The following is a 20,562-nucleotide window of genomic DNA, read 5'->3' on the forward strand; positions in this document are numbered from 1 at the left end:
AAACCCCCACTATTGGACATTCTGCCTGCCACTATTGAAATTTAAGGCTGAAACTGATGAGTGTCTTCCTATTGATGATTCTGGGATATCATAATGGGAACTTTCTAACAAAGTAGTGAACCCACAACACAACTATGTTATTAGACTCTCAGCTTGCTTTTTTGTTTCAGCCTTTCAAACTGGAACATATGTCGACCTCCAACCGCTTTCATCTGTGTTTGCAAACTCCACACATAACTCGAGTATTGGCGATCCACTAGCAATATACGTCTGGACCATCGCCTCCATTCCCCTTGCGCCTTTGATATCGAAAGCATCATATTTGATGGGGTCCTTCGAAGCACAAAATTGATATTTTAATGATGATACTCTCATATGGTTAGATTCAACAATTTTTGGCCTAATTCTTACACGGAGCTCCGACAATTTATGTTCGAGTTGAAAGCCAACTGCGCTATGTTCTCCGATGAAAAAACAACCTCATTTTCGGTGTCACAGACTTTACCGTTGTAAGAAACAATAACATTAATTCTTCCACTCATTTCAACGAAATAACCTATTTCACATGTTGGAAAGAAAAACATTATGCAGAAGAATAAAGTTGTAATTATATATGAACAACAAAAATCGAATCTTACTTGATGCAATTACGTGTTTGCTCCAAATTATGCCTTACGAAATGTCTTGCAAACTTCATCTTCTTACTGTTCTTCGTGCAATTTAGTCTGCTCGAAATTGCCTTATGGTACTCAATGCTAAAAGTCATCCATTTATATAGCGGGGGTGAGTGGCAAATGAAAAAATATTATCCCAGGAATCTCGAGATATCTCACGAGTGAGTGGGAAGTTTCCAAGCGTTGAATTTGGTAAAGGAAAAACGCTCCACGTAAGGTGCATTTTCGGTGACATGTTAAAAAAATTCATTGAAAATGCGCCCAATTAGACGCATTTTCTATGCAATGTCAGAAAAATGCACTGAAAGCACACCCAATTAGATGTGTTTTCAATTGACATGGCACGGAAACCTGTCCAGTTAGGTGTGTTTTCAGTGCATTTTTCTAACATTGCACTAAAAATGTGCCCTACATGGAGCGTTTTCCCACTACCAATTTCAACTCCTACAAACTTCTCACTCACCCATCAGATATCCTGGGATTCTTGGGATAACATTTTTTGAAAATTTCAGATTGACCTCCACTTGTCGTAAACTATGGGTGATCAAAACTCGATTTGATTCGAAAAAATAAAAATAAAACACGAACTACAAGTTAATCAAATTGAGTAATTCGAGTTTCGATTTCGAATCGAATTGAATTTTACAATTCAAATATTTTGAATATATAATTGATCTAAATACCCTTTTGGTACCTGTCATTTTTTAAAATTATACAAAATTAGACTCTAAATAATTTCAAAATTTTAAAAGTAATATTTATTTTATAACTCAAAAATTATATAAAGTTTCTAAATAATATATAAAAAGTTAAAAAAACTAAACCATTATTTCATAAACCCTAAAATCCTAAACTTTATAAAATATAACCCTAAACCCTTAAAAAATTCTAAACCTTAACCCTAAAACAATTAAAAGAACTAAAACAATTAAAAATACCCTAGTCAGCTGGACGCGTTTTTATTTTCTCTCTCCATTTTTGACCTAATTTGGTAAATTTTAAAAAAACTAAGCTAGTCCGACAATTTTTCAAAAAGAAAAAAGGTATTCATGGGTAATTCACCCTACAGAAAATGATAAGTTTTGTAAATGAATGATTTTGATATTTATTTTCTCTTAAATTGCATGGAAGTTATGTGTCTTTTTATTTTATTTTTAAAATTTCAAGTCATGTATTTAACATCCCTATCACTCTTCTATTATTGATTTAATGAAATAGATTCAAAATTTTCTTTTTGATAATTTGGGTGATTATTTTGTAACTTTTTAAACTCAAGTACTTTAATTAAAAATTACTAATAGTCGATGATTATTTATATAGTTTACCTTATATTTATAGATTTAAGTATATTACAATTATTTATTATATATTATTACAAAATTATAGAGGTTAAAATTATTTTTATCACTTTTGTAATGTGATACTTTTAAAGGTTGTTTGTAGACGTAATTTTTCAAATAATATTAAAAAATTTTATTTATTATGAAGTATTTTTAAAATTTTAAAGTATTTATTAATATGATAAAATAATATGTTAGCATGTGGTACATGCGGCACATAAAATGTTGTCTATTTGTTCCGTCAGATACATCACTACTTAACAGTAAAATAAATAAAATTTTAATAGAATTATCAATTTAAACTTAATCCAATGAATAAAGATTAATTTAAGTAAAAACCGATTTTAGTTTAGAGAACTTTTAATAAAATCCCAGTTTTATGAAGCATATCGAGCTGAATATTCCATTGATTCGCGATTGAATTAAGTTGATTTTTGTTTAAACCATGAAGTTTTATTTTATTTTTTTTTATTTTCACTGCTAATACAAGGACCCAAAATCAGCTAATAAATTTTTAAAAGAAAGAGATAAATTTTTAAAAAATCTCTTTCTTGCATGCTACAATAACGTTCTTTAGTTTCAGAACAATTCCCAAAAACTAATATTTCCTGTTTTTACAGATTGTGCTATGAGGTGAAATTCCAACTTTTTGTTTTACAAAAATCTCTTTTTTTAATATAAGAAATCCAATATTATTTTGATTATGTAACTAAAAAACACAGTCATGGTTGGACACGGCCCATGAAGGCAATGGTATAAATCAAGCTAATAGCCCAAATGCCATCTATGAAACACATTAAAGAAGCAAAAACATTATCCTCAGGCAGTGGTGGACTAGTGGAGTATAGCTTAAAAGTGCAGAAGCAAAGTGAGAAAATGGACGGGGTGACGCAATTAGCCCTTCCAGTGCTGGGAATTGTAGCAGCTGCTGCTGCTACCTTTTATGTCGTCAGCTTTTCTGAGATAAGAGAGGTTTTCTTTTTCTTCCTTTCTCTGGCTTGCTTCTTGTTTCATTAGCTCGTTTCATTTTGCTGCAATTTTTTTCTTACAGAAATCATTTAGAGATTTAGAAGATTCAGAGTATGAAAAAGGAGGATTCGATTCTTATGTAAGCTCTAGGAAAAGGCGTGCCATAAGAAAAGCGGAGAAGAAGGCCAAAAATTGACTACTTTACCCGTTCCATTAGTATTCCAAAAACGCTTTTGCTTTAATTGGCAAAATTTTCAGTAACTTGGTTCGATGTTATTTAGTTTTAAACTTTTAAATTACGAAGAAAGAGTTTATGAGAGAACAAAGGCCCTTGTTGGTTAGCAAACTGCAGTCCATTCAATCCCATTATTGAGCACAAAACACAAGATGAAATGCTCTTTCGTTTGACAAATTTTCATTTAAGAGCGATATCTTCATATCCGTGTTCAGATATGTAGAGAGGCGCCTACGAGTCATTGCACTGCCGCACATTAAATGGCGACAAGGATCTCAATGGTTTGAAACGCCGCCGTTTAGTTGCCATATCGATGAGCATTACATTCGAATTTTCCTCAACATGTTTAATGGATCATTCCCTGTGTCCGATTTAGAGTGCCCTCCGCCCTAGCTGAATACCCGTAACTGTGATGGAGTTTTGAGAGGTTTCTTTCGCTATTGCTTGAGGCACTATTATCGGTATCACCATTCAAAGTCCCAAAAATCTTGCGTTGTTTTGAAATGGCTTTCAGATCCAAGAAATGCACCTGAACAATAAGATAAATCGATAGATACGAAAATAGGGACAACAAAACTTGAACAGCATAATGTATGGATTTTTTGTTGGACAATGGGTATAGAAATTATGATAGTTGCTTTGCTTGTTTTCACCTGCCTCACCATATGAAATTATTATTTATCCTCGTCTATATATAACTATCACAAGGATAAATTTGTAATAATATATTATAGAAAAGTCTATATGTTTTTTTTGAAAATTATGTTCAAATATTTATTTACTCTAAAAAGATTTAAAATATTAGATAAAGTAGGATGAGGGATAGATGCATCCTCTGTGAAAGTGAGAGTATTTTTTAATATTATACATCTATAGTGGAGTAAGACATGTCAACTATGATGTAATAATAGACTTGACGACATTTACCCCTCCCACTCCATTGCTTATCCTTAGACCAAATGTCAGCGGATCTTATAGAACAACTCAAAAGATAAGGAAGTGTCATCAATCTCTTTATGCTTGATTGAAACTTGAAGTACTTCTTCGTACAGGTATAATATCTCAGGGGCAATTATTTTGTACAATCACCTTTCGTATTTGATAAAATATAGATCTAATAGATAGGACCTTATAGAAAAGTATTAGGAGGCCTGGTGCATTAGAATCCACTCAAACCGAATCCATTAGTATGAAACAATTCTTTCATTGTTGTGGAATAAGAAACCCTTTTATCGTGTTTAATTTATTTGAGACTATCAGAGCAAGATCCACGTTTTGGGAATACAAGTAGAAAGCAATAACAAAAGTATTTTTAGCTGAACATCGAAACAAAACACACACATAAAGTAAGAGAAAAACAAGAAACAAAGTAAGACTAAAAACAGTTTCTTTATTAAGGCACCAGATATATCTTACAGAAAACATGTCCCAAGTACGAACCCTGCGAATAGCTTTCAGTTCACACGAAGCAACATACATAATTTTCACCATCATCAATATAACCTATTCAGTGTTTCTTCTGCTGAGACTTGAGTTCCTTCACCCTCTCCTCTGTAGCCTTCAACGCCTTCCCATATTTGCTTATTAACTGCAGAGGATAACGAGTTCAGGGTTATTACAACTCTGCTTAACAACACCTAGAATTGCTATTTCCATATGTCAACCATAGTTATTCATCTTTATGCAGTTTCAGCTTTGATTAAACCAAGAAAGTTGCCTGAGGAAAGTTTCTAGAACATACTATGAAATCTATAGATAATTCAGCAGATAGGGATAACATCCTTAAAACTTACTTCATCAACCTCTTGAGGAGTAATTATAAATGGTGGAGACATCATTATGTTGTCACCTGCAACACGTACTAGCAACCCATGCTTCTCACATTGTGCTCCAAAATATGTACCAACCCCTATGGAGGAAATCATCAATAATTTGCTGATAGAGGTAATAACAAAATATGAAATCATCACACTCAATTGCCTTTATATTAAACCAGCAACTCAAATCCGTAATCATGCAGTAAGACAAATTATTAGTTTCCTCTCAAAGAGTGAAGTAGTAAGTAGACAGCAGCCTTAGTAAAAAAAGAGTAAGTAGAGAGAAGAACTTGCCCCATTCAGGAGGGAACGGATTGTTAGGCGACTTGTTGTCTGTAAACTCAGTACCAAGAATCAAGCCGGTACCTCTGATCTGCAAAATCAGATAAGGATAACAATTTCATGTCTCATTGTTACTACATATTGACCGCATAAAGTGGATGTCTAAAATGCCGAACGCACCTCTCCAACAATAGGACTGTCAGAAAAGGATTTTAGACCATCTTGAAACCTCGGTGAAATGGTCTTCACTTTCTCAACAATATTTCTCTCCCTGCAAGGATATGAAATAGACTTCCCTAAGTATCACATGCACTATGAGAACTAACTTGAGTCAGAAAATGTCCAACTTTTTGCAGGTTAATTGATTGAGTAGTGAATGGATGAAAATTGAACCGTGAAACAGATTTAAGTAGAAACACTGTTTAACCATATACAACTTGAAGAAATAAGCTTGGTAATGTTTTCATAATGGTATTCTTTGGTTATTATTTTGGTCACTCATTTGCCTTCAAGATAACATGAAGACTTACCCCAAGATACCTGCATTGAATTCAACTACTCCATGAAATAACAGCTATAAACAAGCTTTTCTATTTGCAATCTTGACATTTTGAAATTATGTAATATTTTCTATTTAGAGGAAGGATGGAAACACACTTGTAGAGCTTGAGTGCTTCAATTGCAACAGCACAGGATACAGGGTGCCCAGAGTAGGTGAATCCATGAGAGAAACTACCTGAAATGAGCGAAATTCGATGAGGGGCTAAAAAAATGAATATACACATGCCCTTCAATGAGTAGTATTAACATACCAAGTTTGTTGCTTTGAGAATAAATGACTTCTGAAACTTCAGGGCTCACCATGACTGCTCCAATGGGCATATATGCTGAAGAAAGAGCCTGCGAAACACAATACCAGCAAATGCTGAAATATGAGAATTATCTCACGGTTAAAGCCTATATAATACTTGAATACTTTCTAGCTTCACCTTTGCTAGTGAAACAAGATCTGGTTTAATATTGTACTTGTCACATCCAAACATCGTCCCAAGCCTTCCAAATGCACAAATAACCTAAAGCAAAGCGCAAAAGCATGCTTAAGAACAAAGGTTGGAAAGATTTCTAAGATACCAAAATCAATATGGATACAGAGATAGTCGAGTACCTCATCAGCGATAAAAAGTATGTCATACTTTTTCACAACAGCTTGTATCTGCATGATATTTGAAGTGTTATATCAGTAAAAACTGCAGAGAACTTTTGAAAGATACCTCAGTAGGAAAAAAAAAATGAAAAATTGCAGTAAATTATTAATGCTTTTGTATGAATCAAACTAAGTTTGTACTAGCATTGCCTATTTGAATATTCCAGTAAATAAGGAGAAACAGGTTGAAATGTTTATGGTACCAAAAAGCAAAAGAAATAGTTATTTCAAGTGTATAGCAATAATTAGCTATTAAAAGCTCACCTTCTCAAAATAAGTAGCAGGAGGAGGTATAACACCTCCTGCTCCCATAACAGGCTCGGCGATAAATGCAGCAATCTAAGATGAAGAAACTTGCTAGGTCAGCTATACAAACAAACCCCTTCTAGTTGAAAAAAAGATTCCCATTTCGTGTTAAAACATATTAGCTGACATTACCGTCTCTGGACCCTCTTTCAGAATAAGGTTCTCTAAATTGTTGGCTAATCTTGTTGAGAATTCCTCTTCCGTCTCACCTGAGACATAAATAAAGATGAGTATCATTTTGAATGTTCAAAAGTATATCTCAGAAAGATTGGTAAACTTGAAAACCTTCTAGATGATAGCGCCAATAGTGAGGGCAGTCAGTGTGCAACACAAATGGAGCTGGCAGGTCAAACTTTTGATGTAGAGCAGGAAGTCTGTAATGGCAATCTAATAGTTTAAGAACTCCAGGATTTCAAGGATTAAGTATAAACATTTTGAAATATAAAGTAAATTTTACCCAGAAAGACTAGCTGATATCAAAGTTGAACCGTGATATCTGGAGGTATTTAGAGAAAGAGAAAGGATGGTAAGTATTCAAGAAATAGCACAAAGGGAAGCACAGAAGAATAGTATTGATTGAGTAGTTGGATTTTACGATTTTGCTCGAGCAATAAATTTCTTCTTATTTGGTCTTCCAAGTGCATTATTATAATACCAAACGAGCTTCACCTACATATATATAATTCAGAAAGTTAAACATCAGCAAGTGCCAACTTCACTTTTTTAGTTTATACCAACCATCAAATTATACCCATTACTAATATGAACATTCAAAAACGATATGTAAAACACTACTATTAGACTATAATAAACCTGAGTATCATTAGCTTCAGATCCACTGTTTGTAAAGAAGACTTTTGCCATTTTGGTTGCAGTAAAAGTTTCAAGAAGATCCTTTGCAAGATCCTGTAAGATCAATATTTTTCCTCTTTAAACGTGTTTGAAATAACAAACACAAAGGCAATATGAACAATAAAATGCATCATGCAGAACACAACATAACCTAATAAGAAAGAATGGTTCAAAACTAATGCACTAGATGGATGAAACCATGGGATGAAGAACATCGATGAATACCAGTGAAGGTTTTGTCGTACGATTCCAAAAAGAATGGTAAAATGGCAACTTGTTTAATTGAGCAGTTGCAGCTTCCACAAGTCGAGGCTCATTTCCTCCTGCAAGAATTTAGTAAACATAAGAATTCTTCTGCCCTAACATCATAGCATTAGGTTCATTTCCTTCTGTTGCTTAAAAATGCATAAGGTAAACATGAAGATGCAGTGCACATTTAGAAAAGGCATAGAACTGATTTAACAGTTATCCTAGAATGGGAACACCATTGAGAAGTTAAAAGCTCTTAACTCAATTTTATGGTACATTTGCAAATGTTTTGACATGCAAGAATAATAAAGAATGCTTGATCCCGATACAGAATGTTCCAAAAGGTGCAAAGTGAATACATACACTTATCGTGCAGGCACATATAATATACTATATTCCTAAACAGTCATCACAGATTATAGTAAAGACTAAGTGCAACTGCATTACTAGCACTATAATTGATGTTAGTCGCAGCCATTAAATTCGAGTTATTATCATTAGTGAATCACAATCTTCAATACAAGTCAAGATGAGAAAGATTAAAAAAAGGGGCAATGGTTAAGAATATTGAATGAGCCAAGAGATGGTTCTAAAATTACAAGACATCAATACCTAATGCTGTACACCATAGACCAGCGAGAGAATCCAGATACTTTTTCCCATTGGCATCATAAACATAGCTTCCCTATCACAGCAGGAGCAAAGAGGAGCTTTAGAAAAGATGAAACAGCATTTGTTGAGGTGAGTTCATTCACCTAAGCAACAATTTTAAATAAGTAAAAGAAAAACACGTTAGACTCATACCTCAGACTTTTCAATAACCAGGGGATGTAAGTCAGTGGTCTGCCACCCAGCTGTGAATGGAGCCAGCATATCATGCCCCTTAAACCTGAGATGAAGGACATACATTTTTATACACCCCACATGCATCAATATAACAAGCATCTTCAAATATAAACCGTAAGACATTAACATATATCTTAAAAAATATTCATCAAGTTATGACTTCAGATATTGTTTTCTACAAGCACAAACTAAGGTACCCATGATAAGAGCAAATGCATGAACAAGTGAGGGACAAACCTATATGAGGTGGGACAGACATGAACAAAGGTTTAAATACCAAGTTACTGATACATAAATTCACATACCCATTGCCATCCTTTAAATCTGAATCATCTCTCTGCAAAGATGGCTCAGTACTATATAATCTTGCCAGTAATGCACCCTTAAGTGGGTGGTCCATAGAACTTCTGTACGCAGCAGCATTTTTTATATATGAACCAAGCTGTAAATAAGGGAGAAATAAAATCAATATGATGTTTGAAAAATGAATACAAAAACCAAAAGGAAGAAGAAAAATCAAGTGGATGTTGCTCCTCTAGCTTTTGCTTGTGTTTATATGTTAAATGACCCAAATCAGGCCTAACCCCTCACTCTGTGAACAGTTCCTGCTCCAAAAATGATATCCCAAGTTCAAATCCCCCAATTCCTATTTTTATCTTCTTTTCAGTATAAAGGATAAATAACTAAATGGAAAGTTCAGATATCATCCAATTCTTCTTAAATTCTATTTCTATTACAACTTGTTTTCTTATTCAATGCTGTATTGTGATCATTCAAAGGAAAAGGTTTCACATTAATAGATTCACAAAAAATACATGAAGGTAATAACTGATCCAGAAATACGGGATTAGTGTACAAAATGGCTATGTTAACCATAAATAATACTTATGCAGATCAGTGGTTTCTCATAAGCCAAACAGAACCTAAAATTATAGTCAATGAAGGTAGTAGATTCAGTAGCATTTCTCAACATTGAATATTCCATTCCTGAATAAATCTGATCATATAACCTTTCAACATATATCGCTAACAGATAATTAAAAGTTGATCCAAAACAACAAACAAGAAAATTATTGTAATATTAAATTCCCAGAAAGTATTAAAAGATGATATTCAGTATCTCTCTACAGCATCATGTGATTCATAGAATCTGGAAACCGTATAAAAGTCAGACAAATCAGACAAATAATGACAACGACATAAAGTAAGGAAAAAAATAAATTAATAAAAGCTTCTTCTTTCTAACTCAGCCAAAAAGTTGAGAGTTTATAAGTTTTTTGACAAAAATCAGAAGAAATGAAAAAAAATGGGTTCTCTTGTCATGAAACCGAACATGTAAGAGAAAAACATGAAGTCTGGGTTTTTTTCTCTGAAGAAAAGGGTCGATCAAGCGGTAGAAAAAGAAAAAAAGATGTAGGAGATCATTGAAGAATTTAGAACCTGGGTTTTGAGAGTTGATCGAAGGAGGCTGTTGGGCACCATTCTTTTTTTTTCTCTTTATTATCCAATGTTAAGACAAAAACATGCAGAGAAGCAAAAGGCCAAAAGGATAAGAGTGCTCTGAGAAAGAAATGAAACACTTCAGCACTAATCAAGGTTTGATATTTCTTATATGAATCCATAAATAAACGAGGACAAATGACAAGTAGGCCACCACCATGAGCAGCCTGTCAAATTAACATGAAGATTCTTTTTTATTTATTTTGTCAATCAAATAGTTTTCAAATATCTTCCAATTCCTTATTTGGTTTTTTTTAATTATTTAAATTATTCTATCACATTTTTTTTTCTAAATTATACATGTGTATAAAAATTAAAATATATAATTGATGAGAAGTATATTATAAAAATTAAAATGATTTTGATAAAAATATTTAAATAATTTCTTACTTTAGAAGAACAACATAAAAAGTAAGTGTTAGGTTACATGATTAAGCAATTTGAATTTTACCATAAAAATATTTTTTATATAATTTTTAAAGAAAAAATAAATACTGAATATTCAAATTGCTTAATTTTGGTAACCTTAATCTTTTATTTTCTATTATGTTGTTAAATTTATTTTTTTCTTTCAAAAATTGAGTCTAACTTAAGAGGTTATCTAAATTTTAAACATAAGATTTAAATTTATTCATTTTAATGTAAAAGTTAAAAACAATTTAATTCTTGTCATTCTTATTGTAAAAATTCTCGTTACTACTTACATAAATATTCTTATTATGTAATAATTAGACAACATAAAATATAAAATCTGATTCTTCCCCACTTAATCGTAACATCACATCAAGATAACTTACAAAAATAAAAATAAAATTGATACAATATTTAAAATTGTTCATAGTCTTTCTCAACTCTTAAATAGGAAGATAATGCGTTTCAACGTACTCAAATCAACGTCTGTCTACACTAAGAATTACGTCGATACCATTTAAGCTAAGACTCAACCGACTTGTTGAATGAGTTATTAAATTATTATGTTTTATATTAACAATATTATCAAAAGGAAATCGTTATCTTCACAAAAATTTATTATTATATTTTAAGCGGAAAAAAAGGGAAGATAGGGAGCCTCATCATTGGAACTTCTCTTCCAAAATAATCGTTTTGAAAAGTAAACATATCTTAAACGTGTAGAAATGCTATTTGATTACGTGGCTTTAACAAGTATGGTTTAAACTTTAAAGGGCTCCTAAGAAGATTTACGTAGGATTTAATATATTAGGGTAATTTTATAAATTTTATTTTATTATCAGGTAATTTTTATTATGTGTTAGTCATTTGGTAGCATTACAATAAATACAGACGATAGGAAATAACTGAAATCATAAAATTAATATAACTTCACATTAGGATTTAAATCAGATGCATAAATATTTAATGATTATTGATATAATTTTGAGATTTACAATTACATGATTGTTAAATATTAAGGATGACAGTAAAATTTATGTTGAGCAATTACTTTTTGTACTTCCAGTTGCAGTGGGAGCAATCATGTCCATCAAAAACTTCAATAACTCCTTCAACAATCATCACCAAAGACTAAGGGGAGCTTTATATGGTATCATATGGTTGCAAGCTTTGACTGGAGCTCTACGTTCATGCAGGTAAACCTTCGTCTATGATTTGCCCTTATAATTTACCCTTAACGCTTTGTTTAAATAACTCAAATAATTTTGAATTAATATACACTTATCTCTCATTTTCTCTCCTTTTATCATTCCATTTTGGAAGGATTAATTTTTTATGTATTAAGATAAAAAATGATCATCCCTCCTTTTTTTTTTCCTCTTACTTTTCATCCCAACTAAGCATACTCAAAATTTATTTCTTTCCACTTTTCCACTCTCTCCTCTCATCTCTTCACTTTCTCACTCATCCAAGCACACCCTACATGAACAACATGATATTGCATTTTGGCATATAAAGTGTAAAATTGAAGCATATATAATGCATTATGTTTAGGGGATCCAAGGGAGGAAGTGCATGGTTTATTGCACATTGGTTACTAGGATCTGCGGTATGTGTTTTAAGTGTAATCAACATTTACACAGGATTGGGAGCGTCGCATGAAAAGACATCAGAAAGCACAAGGCTTTGGACCATAATTTTGATTGCTGAGAATTGTTTGATTGTTTTCATTTATTTATTTTAAGAAAAATGGTCATATTTACAGTCACAAAAGCAATCATCGTTTGTGCACTGTGAATCTATAAGATCCTATCCTTTTAAAATAAGAGAATATGATCATGAAATCAACTACTAAGAAAGGTTTTGTTTAAAAAATATGTCATCATCACAAGTTAATATCTAATTCATTATTTTCCAATAAATGTATCATCACCATTTATATGTATAGGATTCGGTCATGAATGGTGATTAAATTTGTATTGGATACTAATGGATAAAATAATAATGGAAGGGAGCTTGGCCCGATATTACTTAGTAACAATTTTGTTATTTTCTCTTCTATATTTTGAATTTTTCTTTGGAAGCATTGGTCTTTAGAACATAATAAAACTTGTAAACACAATTTCTATCAGGCTTTTTATTGAGGGTATTTTGCTGTTGTTTCTATTCATATAAGTTATTATCAGTAAGGAAGGTTGAAATTTACACAGTTCCAATGGGCATGATAACATGTCCCCAGTTTAACTAAATTTATGTGTAATGGATTCTTATAGTGCATGTGTCTAATATTTGTGTTACATAATATAATCATCTAAATATATAAAAAAGATTTTTTTTTTTAATTTACCACATTAATTATATACATATTTATATACTTATATATCAATATCCATAACTCAAATTAAATCCACGTAAAAATGAATGATACAACAAAAAATTATCTTTTAAAAAAATGCATATTACGAATACATATACTAAAAGCAATGTGTATAGAACATCAGCTGATGTGTACAGCACTTAAAAAGTAGTTACAGCTGATGTGCAGTCCCCAAATGAGGCAGTGTGATTACAAGACAAGATAGCAGAACAGAGGAAAATGCTCTTTGCCCCAAACCGGTGGATGACCTTCTAGCTACCCCAGACTTTGATTGACGAAAGGGATGGATTTATATATTCGTAGCAGTGCTACAATGGGATCAGTCACCGGCCCTGCCTGACTTTGTGCTCATTAGACTTAGGAGAGCACCATGCTGTGTTATCTGTACTATAAGAAGGGATACGGAGGTCTTCAGAAAGCTCTGTAAGATCTAAAAGAGCATTGAGGCATTAAAAATCAATCAGTGAAAAGGAATGGAAGCAGAAATGTAGGTATTGCAGGTCATTAATTGAGGGCTGGCCTTGCTTTACAAGTGGGAAAAGCACTGGTTAAAGAAGGGAGAGATGTGGATGCTCATTTGTTTATATACATTACCTTTTATTGCACCGGCTATGAGCTTAAGAAATATTGAGATGGTTTTGCTTGCAAGAGACTTAAGTCAGATGCTTCCTTAATGCAGTGAACCCCAGGCCATTAGTGATGTGGGTTTCAAGTAGAACTCTTAGGGGCTAAAGAATTAGTTAGGCCATATGTGTATATATATACGGGGAGAAAACTTCTGTGGGATTGAAAAAATGGTGTCTCACTTTTAAGTGAATAATAGGTGATTATATCTGTTGCCACCGAGGAAAGTGTTGAAAATTGATCAACCATGCTGCTGTGATATTTTTGGTTGAAGTGCATGCAGCTTGTAAACATGCTGCTGCACATATGCTTGCTGTAACAGCAATGTTTTTTGTTTAGTTACATTGTAATTAAACTTAGTTGAAAATGAACAAGCTGATGACAGCTTGATACATTTAGGTGTTGAATGACTAGTTTAGGTGGCTTGTTTATGTGTACAAGCAATGTTTATCAAGTTACTAGACTACTTAGTGGTAGTAGGTAGTATTTAGTGATGTATTTGACTATAAATGTACTGTTTTTCTGATTGAAAAAATGAGCAAAATGAGCTAAAAGCCACAAGCTCCCTTTCCGCACATTTATGAGCAAGTAAAAATATTTCTTGCATCTTGCTGCCTTGTTCTGTGTCCTGTTTTTCTTCCTTTGCTCCTCCAAAACGCCAACAGAAAGAAATGCAGACAAGGAGAATGAATATGGGCAAGTTGAAGCAATGGTGGTTTGGTTACTTGGATTTCTAGCTGGCAATCGAAACAGGCAAATGAAAACAAACAAACAATTTTTATACATCAACTGACTCAAGCAAATCCGTGAACACAATCACATGTTCCTTTCCTTGACAAGTAGACAAAAGTCCTGTAATTTGAGAAAAAAATTGGACCATACATGCTAATGAGAAAGGGCACTAATTCTGTTAACAAATTTAGAAATGGCATGTATGGATAGATATATGAGTTAAGATCTTCAATAGCAATAGAAGAAGAAACTTTCTATAAACAAACAGAACACTGTGTAGTTCCCATAGACATCAACTAAAAGCGCATCTGTTTTGTATCTTCATACTTGAATGGCTATTAAATCCCCAACTGCTGTGCTATCATTGCCAGAAATTTTATCACACTTCATGGCTTTTCATTCTTCACTGTTATTAAGGTGCACAAAATTGTTCATCTTCATACATGACCTCGCTGTGAGGAATTATACTTTTCATTTCAGAGTCTGCTTTCTTTTGCAGTTCCAGTGCATCCTGTAGAGTCGACTCTACTTCACCCATGGATGGTCGTTCATCTGCGCTATAAGAGATACAAGACATAGCAATCTCCACATACTTGTTGAAGCACTCTGGGGCTACCCTCCCCTTCAAATATGGATCAATATTGTGATAAATGGTCCCATTCTTGAAACACCAATTTGCCCAGGCAGCCAGAGATCTTTCCTGACCATTTGCTTCAAAGACTGGTGTTTTACCACAAATTACTTCGAGTAAGACAACACCAAATGCATAGACATCATTTTTTCCTAACAGATTTTCTGAATAAAGGTATCCGAAAGTAGCCATCACATCTAGTGACTGTTTTTTACTTGAAGCATTTGACATGCTATGAGGCCCTAACCTGGACAAAAAGAACCCAGAAAGCTTAGGAACCAATTCATGATCTAAAAGAATAGTGTTGCTGGTCACGTTGCGGTGCAGTACTATATACTTTACTCCGGTATGAAGGTAATGTAATCCACGCGCTGCACCAATGCAGATTTGTAGCCTCTTTTCCCAGGCAATTGGATTGCAACTGATACCATTACCATGGAGACAATCAAAGAGCGACCCATTGCTCAGGTATTCATAAACAAGGATTGTTTCCCCCTTCTCATTGCAGAATCCGATGAGAGATTCAACATTTAAGTGGTTCAGCTGGCTAAGGAATACCACTTCAGTTCGGAATGCACTAAGACTAAATTTCATGCGTCTGATAGCAACTGTAAAGGTCCCATCATCTATAACCCCTTTGTATACAGATCCAAAATTACTTATACCAATAATAAAGCCTTCATCGAAGTTGGCAGTCGAAGCTTTGATCTCTGCTAGTGAAAACTGACGAATGCATAGTTCCTCCGGAAGTGTGGAATTTGGTTGACTCTCTTGTCGCGAAACGAAGCCAAATGCTTTTTTAGAGACTTGAAACAAATGTAAAAGTGACATTGAAGAAGTCTGGGTTTTTTTTTCTGAAGAAAAGGGTCGGTCAAACAGTAGAATAAGAAAAAAATGTAGCAGATTATTGAAGAAGTTAGAACCTGGGTTTTGAGAGTTGATCGAAGGAGGCTGTTGGGCACCTTTTTCTTTATTATTTAAAGTTAAAGACAAAAACATGCAGAGAAGCAAAAGGCCAAAAGCATAGAGTGCCCTGAGAGACATGAAACACTTCAGCACTAATTAAGGTTTGATTTTTCTTATATGAATCCAAAACTAAACGAGCACAAACAACAACCATCCTGTAAAATTATGGTAAAAATATTTACTTTTGTTCGTGTAACACCCCTAACCCTAAACCGTCACCGGAACAAGGTTACAAGGTATTACCAGGCATATCAGACAATTTATAAATAATTCTTAAATAAATAACAAACATATTATAATATAATCATAAATTCATATAAATTTTTACTAATTGACTTCATTCATTTTTTTTAATTCAATATAACCTCTTTATAGATATTTAATCATTCCTGCAAATTTCAAATTGCAACCAAATCAATTCCAATATTTCAACCAATGCATTTATATACTCAAATATACTTAAATCATATTTGACATATTAACTTAACAACTTAATTAATGAAAACCCTATTATCATTTCTAATTAGCTCATAAAGCTATTCAAGCCATTTCAATTCAATACCAATGCCATAAACAATTTCTACCATTTTACTAATTTAATCATCAAAACACCAAATACCTTTCTTTACAACAAAATTATATAACATACCAAAATAACTATTATAATCCCTATGTACATGCCACTTTCACTTAAAGGAAGAAAACATCACCAAAATCTTTATGTTGGAGTCGGGATTATTCGGATGTTGGACCGGGACACTGGACTCCTATCAACCTATGCACGGAAACAACCGTACGCTGAGTATTCCACACTCAGTGGTATTACCATAATTCAAATTATAATAGCAATCAAGAATTATAATTACCAAGCATGTAACTATCCAATTTTCTCAAATATCAATTCATTCTTAAACTTTCATTAATTAACAATTTTTAGCTATTCTTCAATTTCAATCACATATCACATGTAACAATTTCAATCACTACATGATATTAAGTTCATGTCTTTCATTTTCAATCTCAATTTCAATCCACAATTTTAAATTTTCTCATATTCAATACTACAATCGATCAAATTCATTTGATTTTCTCATTTCAATTATTCACCCTATTAACAATCTGGACTTTGACGGATATACAGATTCCAACCTAAACACACCAATACGGCGCATTGTGCCTAAAACGGTACATAGTACCTGATTAGTATACAACACATAGGTGCTTGATACGACACACGAGGTGCCTGATACGACACACGAGGTACCTAAAATACGACACATAAAGTGTCTGATCGGCAAAGCCGATATATCTCATACTCTTCCAAATCCTATGCCATGCCAATTATATCCGACTCAGCTCAACTAGTTAATAGGGCATTCAAATTCTCAATTCACTTTCATTTCCAATTCAAGAATCACTTTTCAATTACAATTTCACATTCAAATCAATATATAGTTCAATTATACATACACATTCGCCATTCAATTCAAATTCACTTTTCCACTCTCTAATTAATAAACAATTCAATACCAATACATATTTCAGATAATCACATATAATCATATTTCGATTCAATTCAAACCACTTTTCAATCAATACACAATTCACATATTCACACATATTCATAAATTAATTCACTTTTATTTAATTCATATTTTTAATTCATTTTCCAATCAAGTTCAAATCACTAATTACTTTTCATTCAATATACATTTCAAATACTTACATATTTTCTTCATTCAATTCAATTTGATTCAATTCAAATCACTATTATAATTTCAATTACTTACCTAATTTTACTTACCATGCATTTTAATTAAAATATAACAATTAATAATAAATAGATCTGAATTATAGTAATACAAACCGTGATTCTCGTGTCTACTCCTCTTCCATTTTTTCTTTTCCTTTCTTCGTGGATGCCTTGGGTTCCTTGTTAGCTACAATAATAATAATTTACACTATTAATTACAATATTAATTTATAATAATAGAATTTCTATCCTATTTATACTTTAATTCCAATTTAGTCCTAACTAGATTTATCTACTTTTCTAATTTAATTCACACTCTATTTCTATTCAAATTTCATCCAAACTCAAATTTAACTGCTAAATTTTCAGCATATTTCACTAATTTCGAATTTTCCTCAATTTAGTCTCTACAACATAAAACTTATAGCTTACTTTACAATTTAATCCCTTTACCTATTCTAACTTGAATTTCTTTCATTTAAATCCCTAATTCTTCTTTTTGTTCAACATAAACTATACTTGAAAACCTATGAACTTACAAAATATCAACTTAATTCCATTAAGATCTTGTTTTAAAACTTCTAAAACATCAAATTTAAGAGAAAAAGACTTAGTTTAACTTACCAATTAACTTCAAGCTTCAAATCCCGAATTTTTCCCCTTTATTTTTCTGTCCTATTCTTTCTTCCCCTGCTTCGAAATGCTCTCTGCGTCTTTCTCCTTTCTTTTTCTTTTTTTCGTTTTTATTTCTTTACTTTCTTTTATTTACTTTATTGTTTTAATTATAATAATATAATAATATATATTTACTTAATCAATAAATAATACATATTTTATTATTAAATACATATGTTTATTATTATCATACATGTATTTACCAACACCACCCACTTGTCTATTATCATCACCATACATTTCTCTTTATTTAATTTATTTTCTTATATGTCACCTCATTTCTTGTTAATGGCTTAATTGCCATTTTAATCCTTTGATTTTCTATTAATATATAATTCAACTTTTACCCTAATTCAATTTAGTCATTTTTCTTAATTTCTCTTAATTAAACTAAATTCATCTAATTAAAACTTAATTAGACACATTACTAGACTCATAATTACTCCTAATAATTATTTATGGACTCGGTTTACTAAGACAGAGGCCCGATATTGCACTTTTTCGATGCCCGTGAATTTTGGGTCATTACATCATGTTACATTTTAGTCATTTATATTTAAAATGTTATATTTTAGATACTTATGTTAACGTGTTGTAATATTTTAGTCATTGAGCTATTAATTGCCGTTAATGATGTAATCATTTCAAACAAAAATTTTAGGTTAAATTATACAATTAGCCCCCATATTTTTTTCATTTTAAGTAATTTAATTTTTTTCTTTATGTTCGTTTAACTTTTCTTTTCTTTTTCTTTATTTTCCATTCTTTTTTGCTTTTCCCTCTGTTTTCCTCCCTTCTCGTCTCTTTACGTAGTTTTTCTATGTTTTCCACTTGTTAAAACTTTTTTATGTATATAAAAAAAGAAAAGGCGAAAGTCTAAACCAAAATGAAACATGCATAGTATCTTCTCACTCCACAATTACAAACCCTCATCATCCATCATCGCTTTAACGTTGTATCTCTTAATGACCTAGTCCACAAGCTCACCTGACTTGAAGACCTTATCAGTCGTGACTTATGGCAGTCCACCCTCAACAAAGTTTCCCGAACTCATTCCCTTAACCTCCTAATCAACCCCTACGACCACATTATCTATCTTACCTACAATATTCTCGCCCTCTTGAAACTACATTGTTTCACGGATTCTTCAAATGAGCTCTACACTTTCAATGACTAAAACAACCACCATAAGAAACTTACCCTCAACTTTACCCAAACCAGTTTGGTTCCATGCTCCATTTCTCTCTTCGGTTCATCTATGCTCCCTTTCTCTCTTCGGTTCATCCATGCTCGACTTCCAATCAAGCTTACTTGAGAATATCCAATAAGGTTTAGATCAATTTTATCATTTGCTTAATTTTATTTATCAAAAAATAAAAGGAAAGGAAAGAAAATGAATAATCTACACGATTCAGTATAAATTTGGAAACGAAAAAAATATTTTGAATATAAAGAATTCAGTTTATGTTTAGATTTGATTAATGATACGGTTTTTATATTTATTAGTTAGATCCAATTTTAGTTTCAAAATTAGGTCATATTCAAATCGAGATTTGATTAAGAATGATTGGTATTCGATTTCAGTGAAATTCTTCAATTTAGGAATCATATGAAAAAAAAGACTTGTTTATTTGGTGAGTAAAGATTATATTTCTGCAGTGAATAATATGACAAGAGAGAAAAATTAAAGAAAAGGAAATTAAAGAAAAAAAGAAAAAATAGAAGTATAGGAATTAGTTTTAACAAATAAAAATATAGGAAAAAACTACGTTAAAAGAAATAGAGGAGGGAGGAACATTGAGAAAGAGAAGAGAATGAAAACAAAAGTTCAAAGAAGAAAAAAATTAAATTGCTCAAAATGAAAAAATATAATGACCAATTGTATAATTTAACCTAAAATTTTTGTTTGAAATGATGATTTAACATGTCATGTCAGCTTATCGTTACACCGTTAACGACAATTAACACTCAGTGACTAAAATATTATAACACGATAACGTAAGTGACTAAAGCATAATATTTTAAACATAAATAACTATAATGTAATCAAACAAATAAAAGTAACTATTTTAATAGTTTATCTATGAAATTAGGATAAGGATTCTATTTTATTTATTTA

General features: G+C 32.0%; 3 protein-coding genes across 4 annotated transcripts; 1 reads left to right on the top strand and 2 right to left on the bottom strand.

The window, feature by feature from the left end:
- Positions 1-2,806: 2,806 nt before the first annotated feature.
- Positions 2,807-3,329, top strand: LOC105803495 (uncharacterized). The gene is made up of 2 exons (XM_012635716.2): positions 2,807-2,986; positions 3,066-3,329. Exons 1-2 carry the CDS (start codon positions 2,891-2,893, stop codon positions 3,177-3,179), a joined length of 210 nt encoding a protein of 69 aa, XP_012491170.2. The 5' UTR covers positions 2,807-2,890; the 3' UTR covers positions 3,180-3,329.
- Positions 3,330-4,588: 1,259 nt separating this feature from the next.
- Positions 4,589-18,538, bottom strand: LOC105803492 (gamma aminobutyrate transaminase 3, chloroplastic). Of its 2 annotated transcripts, XM_052624369.1 has the most exons (21): positions 18,393-18,538; positions 17,883-17,955; positions 15,973-16,082; positions 9,080-9,216; positions 8,733-8,817; positions 8,541-8,613; positions 7,905-8,002; positions 7,641-7,733; positions 7,423-7,496; positions 7,285-7,323; positions 7,113-7,201; positions 6,960-7,036; positions 6,786-6,860; positions 6,483-6,530; positions 6,307-6,390; positions 6,130-6,217; positions 5,975-6,053; positions 5,498-5,588; positions 5,330-5,408; positions 5,012-5,127; positions 4,589-4,806 (listed from the first exon to the last, which is right to left on the bottom strand). In XM_052624369.1, exons 4-21 carry the CDS (start codon positions 9,172-9,174, stop codon positions 4,726-4,728), a joined length of 1,464 nt encoding a protein of 487 aa, XP_052480329.1. In that variant the 5' UTR covers positions 9,175-9,216; positions 15,973-16,082; positions 17,883-17,955; positions 18,393-18,538; the 3' UTR covers positions 4,589-4,725. The 2 variants fall into 2 exon arrangements, with proteins under 2 accessions (XP_052480329.1, XP_012491166.1); XM_012635712.2 differs by lacking the exons at positions 15,973-16,082; positions 17,883-17,955; positions 18,393-18,538 and adding an exon at positions 10,215-10,381.
- Positions 13,386-15,880, bottom strand: LOC105803493 (receptor-like protein kinase FERONIA). Its single transcript, XM_052623677.1, has 3 exons — positions 14,887-15,880; positions 14,202-14,423; positions 13,386-13,492 (listed from the first exon to the last, which is right to left on the bottom strand). Exons 1-3 carry the CDS (start codon positions 15,878-15,880, stop codon positions 13,386-13,388), a joined length of 1,323 nt encoding a protein of 440 aa, XP_052479637.1.
- Positions 18,539-20,562: the final 2,024 nt, after the last annotated feature.

Source organism: Gossypium raimondii, chromosome 11 (assembly GCF_025698545.1).
Source record: "Gossypium raimondii isolate GPD5lz chromosome 11, ASM2569854v1, whole genome shotgun sequence".
NCBI lineage: Eukaryota > Viridiplantae > Streptophyta > Magnoliopsida > Malvales > Malvaceae > Gossypium > Gossypium raimondii.